Here is a 12093-nt window from a genome sequence, read left to right as displayed (position 1 = left end):
TCTACTCAAGTCCATTCTTCATCAACTACAATTAAAAAAAAAACCCACACTTTTTTTTTTAACCCCCCACACTTCTTAAGTGGACAAGAGTTCAAAGCTTTCCTTGGTGCAGAGCTCTCGAATGCTGGCTGAGCAGTTTTCTCCTGGCACACATCTAGGGCAAAGGTTAGCTTGGCCACGGTCTGTGGTGCTTGTGGCATTCTTTTCTGGGCAGTAGCCACAAAAACTACTCTAGGAATGTGATTGGAATTAGGCTCAGTGCCGTCATAATATCCTGACATATTGTTTTGACGTGTAACGTGTTGTCTTTGTGCTTGGCCACTAACGGAGACCCATCAAATTACACGCACAAAGCAACATTCAGACTTTCTTCCTTCCAGGAAGAGTTTCCGCTCTCAAATTCCCTGGGGATCTGAAATTCCTCACTAGTGTGTGCTCTGGAGGCACGGAGCTATCTCTTCATACTATTCATGTCTGGGGCAGAATAAAACCTCTGCTTTATGTTAATCACAGGATATAAGGTAACCACAGATATTTTTTTCCTGTTTCTAGTGATGACCATTTCATCATTTGACACTTAATGCAGGCATTACTTTCTCTAAAAGACTTCCCCGATTTCCCCTTGCATGGTAAGACACCAACCTCTGTGCTCTCATGTCATTAGCCTTTCTACTTAGTATTCAAATGAGAGTTTTAAAGCCTGTCTCTCTCTCCAGACTGTGCCTGAAAATGGGGACCATGTCTTATTTAATGCACCAGCATGGAGTCACAGCAGGATCTATTACAATGCGTTCCGCATTCGGGCATTTCAATTGGTTGGTATGGATGTAGACGGGTCATTAAATACTCTTAATATCATGTCTGGACTTACTTCAGTTTTCAGCATAATCACAACATCTTGCACATGGTAGGTACTCAGGACGCTCATGTGGACTTAATGACCGACTTACTGACTGGAGGAATAAACATCAGGTGTATCCAAATCTTACTGCCAAAGGGACATGTCATGAAAGGTCATGAATTACAAGGCAACATTCTGAATAAGCAAGAGCCTTTGACTGCTGCAGATCCCAACGAGAGGAATGATCTACAAGGAAATACTAGCTCTTGCCTCCAGATGCCCCGTGCGAACTGGGCTTCAGGAGGCCTTCCCGGGAATCCGACAGGACCACTACTATCTTCGCGGTCTTGATTCTGCCCCAACACAGAAGTTGCAACCGGAGCATAAGAACCAGGCTAAATGGTCTCCGAGTCCTCTGCGTTTGGGGTAGCAAACTTACGGTCTTACCTGTCGGTGCTGTTGGGAGACTTGATACCCCAGGCCTGTGATGGGCTGGTTCTGCATTTTCTGAAGCAGGATCTTTTGCTGCAGCGGCAAGGGGGACCTTAGCAAAGGCTGACTGGACAGGGGCTGGGCGGGCTGGGACTGCGGCGGCGGCGGCGGTGGGGGCTGCTGAGCTGAAATGGAGCTCTGCGGCTGCGGGGGTTGCGGGGGCGGCTGCGGGGGCTGCTGGGGCGGCTGCGGGGGCGGCTGCGGCGGCTGCGGGGTGTAGTGCAGGAGAGAAGGCTTAGCCTGGGAAGGCAAAACAGAAGGCATCTGCGGGCTTGCTTGATCTGAGTTAAAATGGAACAAAGGCTTAGTGTTGCCATGCCGGGGCTCCATGGTTGTGTGCGGGGCGTTCATGAAACTCCGACTGAGATCCTGAGGCTTCTGCTGCATGAGCACGTCCAGGTGCCCTCCCTGGGCCGACGGGCTGGCCTTGTACATGTAGTTAGCCATCACCTTCGACTGGCTGCCGCCGCCCGCCACCCCAGGCATTGTGGAGCTCTGCGGGCTGAATGGCTGCTGACCGAAAGAAGGGCTGGGGATTTTCTCCTGCCCAAACGGACCTGGCGATGGCCCAGCGGAGGAGGGCAAGGCCGACCAGGTGGTAGGCTGGTGCTGCTGCATCCGGGCATGCTGCTGACGGTTGGCCGCGATCTGCTTGAGCTGCTGGGCATGGGATACTTCCTGCCAGCTCGGCAGGGCCCGGCTTGCTCCCGAGGCTGTCTGAGGCTGAGCCTGGCTCTGAGGGACAGAAGGGACCGGGGAGGAAGCAGAGAGCGCCGAGTTGGCCATGGAGAATGCAGGGCCAGCTGATGGGGGCCTCAGCTGAGGGGAGCCCGAGGGGCCCTGGGTTAGGCCCGGGGAGTATTCACTCTTGATCACTGTCTTCTCCATGGGCAAGGAGGGCCTGGGAGTGCTCCTCTGGCTTTGCTGACCCAAGTCAATGTTAAATGGGTCATCCTGCTTGATGGTGGCATTGATCATGTTCTCCAGCTCCAGGTCACTCATGGGAGGCACAGATATGTTGGTCAGTTCGTTGAACAGTTCCTGCAGCTCTGGGTCCATCAGCTGCTCTACAGGGTCCTCTCCGTACCTATTGGAAAACATGCTCTCCTGGGTCATCTGGCCATCCATGTGCTTACTGCAAGATAGAGTCTCTCCTGGTTCCTTCTTCACTTCCTTTAAGCCCATGTTAAAGATACCATTTCCAGGAGGATGTGTATGGGGTGGCAGAGTGTTAGTCTTCCGCAGGGGTGCTTGGCTCATGGGCAAGCTCCCTGACATAATCTGATTTTGTCCATTATTTACTTGCAGGCCCCCTTGTCCTGCAGAGAGGTTCTCCCCCACACGGATTCTCTTGATATCAAGGAATGAGTTGTCAACAAAGCCATTGGGCCTCTTGCTGTTGACAGGAGACAGGTTAACCACCTGTTTTCTTTTCAAGGAACCCTGGAGCTGAAAACAGAGAAAGAAAAATAAAAATATGAGATATTAATCCAGATATGCTTTTAGTCAAAAGAGACATGATATTTACATGTTTTTTTTTTTTCCATCTACACACAGGATGAATTCAAAAAGAAAAAGGTACAAATGAAGCACAGTCTGTGATATAATGAAACTCACCAAACAGAATAAATGGTTTCTGGAAGAGCAGGTCAATTAGTGATTAGAGATCCCGTTGGTTCCCGTTATCGGTACATAGGTCAATGGATGGAAAATACTTCACATATCATCAGGAGTCATTGATAATACTTACAACTGGTCACCAAATGTGGTTTTCTGGAGCAGGCCAAAATATTCCACACGCATGCACACACGACCCCACACAGCAACAGACAACTGGAATGAGCACAATTTTGACCAAGATGGGAAATGCTGAACAGTCTAAAGGTGGGACATAATTTCCAGTTTCTCTTTTTCATCTGTGAAACCCTTCATCACTATTATCCTCTAAGTGAGTAATCAGAAGAGTTGTTGTACCCAAGGAGATAGTGTATCTGTTGTTCTACTATTTTTCTTCCTGTAATTCCGAGGCTTTGCATCCAAGCCCGTGCAGCAACGTCGTGTGGGGGCACGAATGCCGTGAGATTATCCTTTATCAAATGAGACATTCTAAGCACAGATTTTCCTGGGGATTCATTTCTTACGTTGCCCGTCTCGAGAACTGATAACCAAAATGAAGGTGCAGAGAACCAGTACTGCGCATTGTTAAGAACTCAGGCTCTGGAACCGGCTAAGCTGAGCTCAAATTCCTGTTCTATCACTGAGTGCTCAGTGACCTTGCCACTCTACATACCCGAGCCTCAATTTCATTATCTGGAAAATGGGGGCGATAGCACCGAATTCATAGGAAGAAATGAGACAATGCATGTAGAAGTTTAGTACGGTGCTTACTATCATCAGAACTCAATAAATTCTAGTTTATATTAAAAAAAAAATGACTTACTACATTCTCAAAGAGGAGAGCCTCTCCAAACCGCAACAGTCACAATCAAATGTTAAAGCACTTCATTCACTAACTCAGTGATTAGATTGCATTACGTGGACTTTAGATATTATATGGAAAGAAATTAAGGACCATACAGTCATACCAGTAAATTAATGAGAAACAAATATTCACCATTGATCTTGAGATCCTTGTTGGTTTACCTCTCAAGTGAGAGACTATATCTATTCAAGTATGGCTCTCCCAGTGCAGCTGACCCACTTAAATTATTTAATATTTGCTCAGGATAATTGTAAAATACCTGAGGCAGGATACTTCCCAGATACAAAATGCTACCACTTTTCTTCTTCTCTCTTTTCACTTGCTACCACTCCTCCACCCTCCTGAAGAGTTCTAGGTAACCTAATTAGAAAATGAAATTAACATAACTGAGCATCTATTATATGCCAAGTATTTTAAATATGGTTACTTTATTTTCTTAGTCTTTACAACAACCCGATTCGATATGTATTATTTTAGAGCTATTATTTTATAGATAAGGAGACTAAGGCTCAGATAGGCTAAGTAACTTGCCCAGTGTCACACAGCTAGTCAGCGGCAGACCTGGGCTTTAACTCCAGGTCTGTGCAATTCTACAGCCTGTGGCATTACCAATATATTATACCACAATCAGCTTGTTTAGGGCTAGGGCCTGCCCAGCGTGAAGGGACCAAGGGCAGCGAGCAGATGACATCCCAAATCTCCGGTGAAATGAGAGGAGTCTGGGAATGGCCAGGATGCAGTTATAGGGCCAAATGTGAACAGCATGTTTCTTGTCATGTAGCTCATCAATCCCTATTTCAATAATTCCTTATTGTGCTTTTGCTCACTCACAAGCAGTATATAGTTGGAGTGGATGTCCCATGCCCTTCTAACCAGTTTTTACCTTTTCCCATTGCCAAATGGTAATCAGAGAAAGGAACCTGACCTCAACTGGGCCAATCAGTTCCTGCCACAGAAATTCTGGAATTGGAGAAAGTGAGACCAGGCTTTCTTTGGATGACTGCATCGTCATTTACAAAACTTGTGAGCTGTTGTTCCAATATGTCAACCAAAGCCTCAGAGGAAGTGAGTCTGTAGAAAGAGAGAAGACTAACACAGAGAAGGGAGACACAAGTTTTGGCAAAATTTGAGGGCTGGGTTTCAATCTCATATCAGTCTGCCTCTTGCCTTGTTTTCCTTGATACAGTGTGGAATCTTTAGAATAAATGCCCCCTTTTGCTTGAGCTAGTATGAGTTGGGCTTCTGTTATTTTCAGCCAAGAGGCCTAACCAAGTCCCATGAAATTTCACATTGGGTGATGAGCAATCTGTAGCAAGGCAGAGGTATACTTTGCCCCTGGGTGTGGAGCTCCCCACTCCACCATCTCTGCTGTCTCTGCATGTTTGCTGACGGCTAAGCTCGCTACTCCTTAATGTACGCAACATCATCACAGAACACCGTCAGCCATCACCACGCTCAGCCGAAACTCAAAGTGTCCCCCGTCTGTCCTCGGGGGTCAGGAAGAACATACACTGGAGAGGCTCAGTCATGTTACCTCAAGAGCGGCCACAACTTTTATTCCAGCATAAGTTACATTTTGAAAGTTTTTTCACAACTAGTACAGAACAAACAAAGGAACACATTCTTTTTCCAGGTTTGGGTGATTGCCTTTGATCTACTTTCCACTGCTTTGAAAGAACCTGTTCTGCTGGATTCTCCCATTGCTCAGGCCACTCCCTGGGCAGTGCCTTGCAGAGTCTGGGAAGGAGCACCAGCACTTTCTCTAAGCTGTCAGGATTGGAGGGGCTGTACCGGATTTAGTGGTGGTGGCAATAATAATAATAATAATAATAGTAATAATAATAGCAGTCATTCATTGAGGGTTTGCATGCTAGGCGTCATGATAAGGCCTTTGCATGGACAGTCTCATTTAATTCTCACAATAACTAAGAATTCTCACAACACCTTTATGGGTATGATATTACTTCTACCCAACCACCTCCCCTCCCCAATTTACAGAAGAGAAAATAAAATTTGGAGACTGACACTTCAAGGTCATACAAATAATAAGCAATAAAGCCAGGGGCGTCCTCTTGGTTCAGCTTAGATCATGACCTCAGGGTCCTGGGATCGAGCCCTGTGTCAGGCTGTGTGCTCGGCAGGGTGTCTGCTTGAGTTTCTGTCTCTCCCTCCCCCACCACTTGTGTGCTCTCTCTCTCTCAAAAAAAAAAAAAAAAAAAGGCAATAAAGCTAGAAATCAAGCCAAAATTTGCCCTGCAGAGCTTGTGCTGTACTGTAAATGGTACCCTTTATAAACAGTGTCATCTCAGAACACCTTCCTGCCCAAACCTAGGAAATAACAGGCACAGAGGGAATAAGACTTGTTTCTTAAGTATATGTGTGGGGTCACCACCAGCACAGCTGGAGGGATGACTTCAGATGGGGAGCAGAAGTCCTCCTTAAGTGATGTTGGATAAAAGGAATTCCATTAGGGCTCCATCAGGTAGGACACTTTACCAGGAGAATTCTGGGGGCAGTCTGTGTTCTGCCTCATAGAACTTTCTAATCAAAGTTATGTCACCAAGACCAGTCAAATGCACGGCCTCAGTAGATATCAAGCGACTGGCACAAGACAATCAACGATTCTCAAAGTTCAACCTTTGAAGTGTATCTTTTGCTGGACTAAAGTTTCTCCATCAGATATATGGCTGTGTATTATGGTGGAGAGTCTCTAAAGGTTCTGTTAACAAAATGCAAATATCCTAGAAGGAGTAGAGGAGGAACAACACCTCAGTGAGAAATAGTTCCTCAGATAATTCAATGCCATTTCACAGGCCAAGAATAGTCCCAGGAAATGAGACTGAGTCAGAGGAACGAAGACCCGGGTTTAAATTGAGGAGAGGGGCAGGACTGGGGGAGTGAGCGGCTCCACACTCGGACCTTTCCAGTGGCTGGGGTAGCGGGGCTGGGGTAAGCTAGAAGTGTATATCCTGAGTGCCAGAGGGGCCAGCAACTTCCAGAAAGCAGTTATAACATTGAAACAGGAGAGGGAAGAATCTCCACAAATAAGCCTCTCACCCACGGCTGACTTATGCATTAGGCACTATTAGGCACAGTACCCAGGGCCCACAGTAGACTTAGGGGCCCATAAAAATGCTTGAATTTCTTTTAAAACAGAAGAGAAATGGAGCTTTTCAGGTGAAAAAATGTTTCCATACAGAACAGTAATATATTTATCTTTATGTCAACATGGTCATAATAATTTTTTATTTATTTTCTATTTTTTAAAAGATTTTATTTATTGATTTGTCAGAGAGAGAGAGAGCACAAGCAGGGGGAGTGGGAGAGGGAGAAGCAGGCTCCCTGCCGAGCAAGGAGCCCGATGTGGGGGCTCGATCCCAGTACCCTGAGATCATGACCTGAGCCCAAGGCAGACGCTCAACAGACTGAGCCACCCAGGCACCCCAAAATATAATTTTTCAAATTGCACAAGGAAGAAGGGACCCCCTCAGAAGAGCACCTGAGGCCCCCCTAAGTCTGTCACCTAATAACCACTGTGTACTGATACTTATTTTAAGACAGGTACTCTTTTTTAAAAAATTTTTTATTGTTATGTTAATCACCATACATTACATCATTAGTTTTTGATGTAGTGTTCCATGATTCACTGTGCATAACACCCAGTGCTCCATGCAGAACGTGCCCTCTTTAATACCCATCACCAGGCTAACCCATCCCCCCACCCCCCTCCCCTCTAGAACCCTCAGTTTGTTTTTCAGAGTCCATCGTCTCTCATGGTTCGTCTCCCCCTCCGATTCCCCCCCTTCATTCTTCCCCTCCTGCTATCTTCTTCTTTTTTTTTTTCCTTAACATATATCGCATTATTTGTTTCAGAAGTACAGATCTGTGATTCAACAGTCTTGCACAATTCACAGCGCTTGCCATAGCACATACCCTCCCCCATAAGACAGGTACACTTAAAATAAGAGTTGTGTGGAGTCTCGTTTAATCTTTCCACGGCTCTCTGAACGTGTATTCTGATCCTCATTTTATAAGTGAAGAAATCGTGGCTCCTGACATGAAGATTACATAGTGAATGATACGGGAGCAGGATGCCGCCCCCCGCCCCACGTCTGTCTGGCCCCAAAGTCCTCGTTCTTCATCACTAACCACACTGCTTGCCTTCCCTTCAGCCTTCAGCTCGCCACAGGCTGACACTGTTCTGGACATGGTAGACTCAGAGAACCAAGACCAAAGGATCACAGAATGTGATGTATCGCACACACAGGGCAGGGGTAAGGACATTCGGGACGCACAGGGACAGAGAGCAGGGAGCGCCTGGTGAACTGACTGGTTGGAGGTTGCCGGTGAAAGCTCGGGACATCACCCTCGAGGCTCCAAGAGAAGAAAGGGAAGAGACAAAGGGTCACTTGGTCAGTCAGAAAGCTTTAGTAAGCATCCAAGAGAGTTCTGAACCAGACTCTATCAAATCATCCCTGGCCGTAGGGAAACAGGCAGATGATGAAACCAGGGGCAGGACGGAAAGGCTTCACATGAGTACCACATGTTAATATTTACACTTTTCCTGTCACCTAGACGGGCTGAGAAGCAGTCTTCATTGTGTACAATAAATCTGCACCCAAAGTTTTATGTGTAATTTGTGAGATTATACACATAATATCACCCTTTCACTGGATACCCAAGGAAAGGGCTTCTTTCGGGAATGATTTCAAGACAGCAAGTCGGGTCTGGTTTGCATGCTACACGGAAATCACTGGACTTTGCTGCGATCCAGCAGACTGTTTCTTTTCACTCTTGTCTTTGTTCGGATTCTCCTACGTGAACACCTCAGTGCTAGTTGAGGCCTGTGGTCTGTGCTGGGGTAAGGCTGAGGCCTGCTCAGGGCCAGGTCCAGACAGAATGACCTACCTGCCCCAAGGGCTGGGGATGGAGGTGCTGGGACAATGCCTATGGCCAAGAAAAATCCAGCACACAGCCGCGTTGGGGCCGGGGTCCCTCAGTAAACTCTCCTTTTGAACAGCTGTACTTTGCTCTTCCAAAGGACTCAAACATAAACTTCCTGGAGGGATTTAAAAAGGCCATTATTGCGCAATCCCCTGGTTTCTGTTTCTTGCCCAGCTCCCTATCCCTTTCCACAAAATAAATGAATTCTTTGTCTCCTGGGCTGCCCTAGAAACAGGGAATATGCCACACAAAGGTAACAATTCAGTCCATAGGTCACATTCCCCCCCACCCCAAGTAGATTTCTGTCTTTCTCTCATGCATAAGCACAAGCACCAGATTTATGACCGCTGAGATACTCCAGGGAATGAATATCTTGGGCTCATCATCTGTAAGCTTTCCTCAGGCCATTTTACTCACGGCTGATTAGTGATAGGGTGGGATCCTGGCACAGTAGATTCCAGAGCTCAGCACAGTACCAGGAGGTGAGTTGATTCCTCCCTGAATCTCTTGCCCCCAACAAACTAGATGGGATTTTAAGTCCTTTTGCTAAAGGTGCCTGAACGCTCCCCCTTCTTACTTGGCCCTTGCAGAGTCCTGAGCTACCTGGTATTGTGAGGTATTGTTTTCTGTCCCTATAGTATTTAGGTTTGCCCAACTAGAGTTTAAGATCTTTGAGGGTGGGCGCTGTGCCTTATGCTTGACTGGGTTCCTCTCAGCACCCACCACAATACTGGGCATATTATAGGTGTTCGAACAGTAGTTTGTGGGTTGGTCTGAGAACTTGGGAAGCTGGATCCTTCTAACGATTGAGCAGTCAAACACTGGTGCTTAAGAAGAAGGCTGTGGCTGTGGGAACATTTTCATTTCCAATTCCCAAGCAATTTAATGGTTCTACTAGAGTTTGGCTTGAGTGCTCAAGTTCTTCTGAATCCTGAAGTCAGAGGAATGTCAAGCCCCGAGGACTGGAACGACCTTGTCATCTGCGTGAATGAAAAGGGAAGGGGCGCGTGAGGCTTTGTGACAGACTCTACTCTGTGTTGAGCCTCTGGGAGGGATTCCAAAGTTGGGGTGCAATGCTTAGCCCCATCGACTCTATGCCCTATATGAGTGAATGCACGGGAGCTAAAAGTTGGGGCACATATCCTGTACGCTTTTCAGTAACTTCCACTTCGACTTTTTAAAGAAAAAGCAGGAACTTTTTTCTTTTTGGTAAAAGGTGTCAGGGAAGGCCTGTTAGATCAATTTGGGAAATTGGTTCCGTTACTTTGTTCCAAGAGGTTTGAACTCTGAGATATGTGACTATTGGAGTGAAGTAAATAGCTATTCTTCGTGAAATCCAAGATAAAATGTTATATGGAAGCAAGAACACTGCCAATTCAGGATCTTTGTAGGAAAAACAAGTCAACACACTGTCTTTCTAAAGACACTAAATGCCAAGTGCCCCATATTCAAAATGTCTTTAATGCCTCCCCGCCCCTTTCCCATCTTTCCTGGCTGGCTTGTGGAAGAGTAAGTAGAAGAGCTGGAATTTGCCTCAGCTTTTCTTCATCTGTAAAATGGAATTTGCTTACTCATCCATTCAACAGGCATTTATGTGGCACCAAGTATATATACTCTGTGAGACCGTCTACGTCATAAGATCGCTGTGAGGACCAAGTGGTTAAAGCATATAAAGAGCCTGGAAAATTGGTCTTAGAACATGATGCTCGATAGATGCTTGAACCAATTAAAAAAAAGAGAGAGAGAGAGATTGACCAGTCTTTCTGGAAATAAAGCCAGAAGTGACAACACAGTGTGATGGTTGCTCTGTAAGGTGTGCAGGGGATTACAGGCACGGAGGGGAGGAAAGGAATCCCTCTCCCTTCCCTTCCAATGATGTGCCCTCTGATATGTAAATAAATATGATGTTTTGTGATATTCTGATATTCTGCTAGCAAGTGTAAACAAAACCTGTTGTTTAACAACAGGGGCATGTTTAAATTAAATCAAGAAGTTCAAAGTAGGATGATTTTCCCACATCGTCTACCATTTTAATGTCATTCCAGATCTACTCAGTGATAACCAGTGTGATTATCCTGCCGACGATATCCTTAGTCATCCTGACGAGTCGCTGCAATTGTCGGAAGGCAGGGCCCTGTAGGGACCATCTTTCAGAGATCGACTCTCTGGGTTTAGCAGAAAAATGAACAGAATATTCTGTAAAAGCCTGACAAACCCAACTGCTTGTGCATGAAATACTTTACCCGTGACTCACTTTTTGCCCAAAACATATATCCAAAGTAAATGCTATGTATAAAATGTTGGCAATTCTCTTGAAATCTCGAAATGCCCTCCTCAGCAGAATGTACAGAGTAGCAAGCATCATTAATCACGTGGTTTCTCTCTCCGCCTTAGCTGGAGGGCCCAGTCTGGAAGCTTTTGTTCGAAGGGGCCTCGCTCAAGGTCCATCTCCTTGGTGAGGCCTTGCCCTCCTACTTTTCCACCCGTTCTTTCTCCCTGCTTTCAGGATTTTAGTGCTCTCGGTCTGATTTGTTTTTTGCAACTGATTCAGGTCCATGAGTTTTTTCATTACAACATCATGCCAAGAAGTCAGTGGAAGATAGACTCCTTGTACGTCACTCATCTATTCCCACTAGCCCAAGCCAGCAGCAGCCCAGGGAAGCACACTTACCGACTGGCTGGTGATCTGACTTACTGGCACTCAGTGGTCTGGGAACGCGAAATGAGTCCGTTTATGGGGCACATATGATTCTCTGCCATTGCCATGGACCACACCCCCTTTATACAGCCCACGGCTGATTCTCAGCGACTCTGTCCACTGTTGAGCTGAGAGATACTGGAGAGGGAGGGAGAGCATGGATGCTTTAAGAGATGGCTTTTCTTTTCTTATGACGGTGGGACTTGGACTCATTCCAAAGCGTTGGTCAGTTTGAATATCAGGGGCACCCAGACGGCAGAGAGAGTGCCCTCATACCATTCCAGGGCTGTCCATTAATTATTTTGGGATTTGAACACGACTACTAAAGAATTCTCATTTTTTGGTAAAATAATATAAAACACAGGCACCCCTAACTCCATACCAGAGTGTCCCCTTCATCTTCAGTGGCTTCTCTGACTTAAACAGGTAGTAAAAGTCCCTAACCTTCCTGGCCTCTTTCTCTCTGATTCCATTTTTCGTTCTTCTTCGGGCCTCCACTGCTTCGAGTAGCGCAGGCTCCCCAGTGGCCTTCAACCACATTCTGAGAAGTTGCCCTTGCATTTTGCCTCTCCCCACCCCAATCTGTTTTCCACATAGCAACCAAAGGGATCTCCTTTTCATGCCCAAGCTTCAGCT

At 46.2% G+C, this 12093-nt stretch overlaps 1 protein-coding gene across 1 annotated transcript in view; it reads right to left on the bottom strand.

Moving 5' to 3' along the window:
* MAML2 (mastermind like transcriptional coactivator 2) overlaps window positions 1-12093 on the bottom strand; it is a 341184-nt gene that overhangs the window by 107046 nt on the left and 222045 nt on the right. The window contains exon 2 of the mRNA XM_025893542.2: window positions 1289-2782. Coding sequence (XP_025749327.2) covers window positions 1289-2782 — 1494 coding nt within the window. The remainder of the gene's footprint in view (window positions 1-1288; window positions 2783-12093) is intronic.

The sequence above is a fragment of the Callorhinus ursinus genome, unplaced genomic scaffold (genome assembly GCF_003265705.2).
Source record: "Callorhinus ursinus isolate GAN/ISIS: 27379988/994484 unplaced genomic scaffold, GSC_fseal_2.0 scaffold76, whole genome shotgun sequence".
NCBI lineage: Eukaryota > Metazoa > Chordata > Mammalia > Carnivora > Otariidae > Callorhinus > Callorhinus ursinus.
Note: the sequence above shows the minus strand (reverse complement) of the source record. Positions and strands in the feature narration are given on the sequence as shown.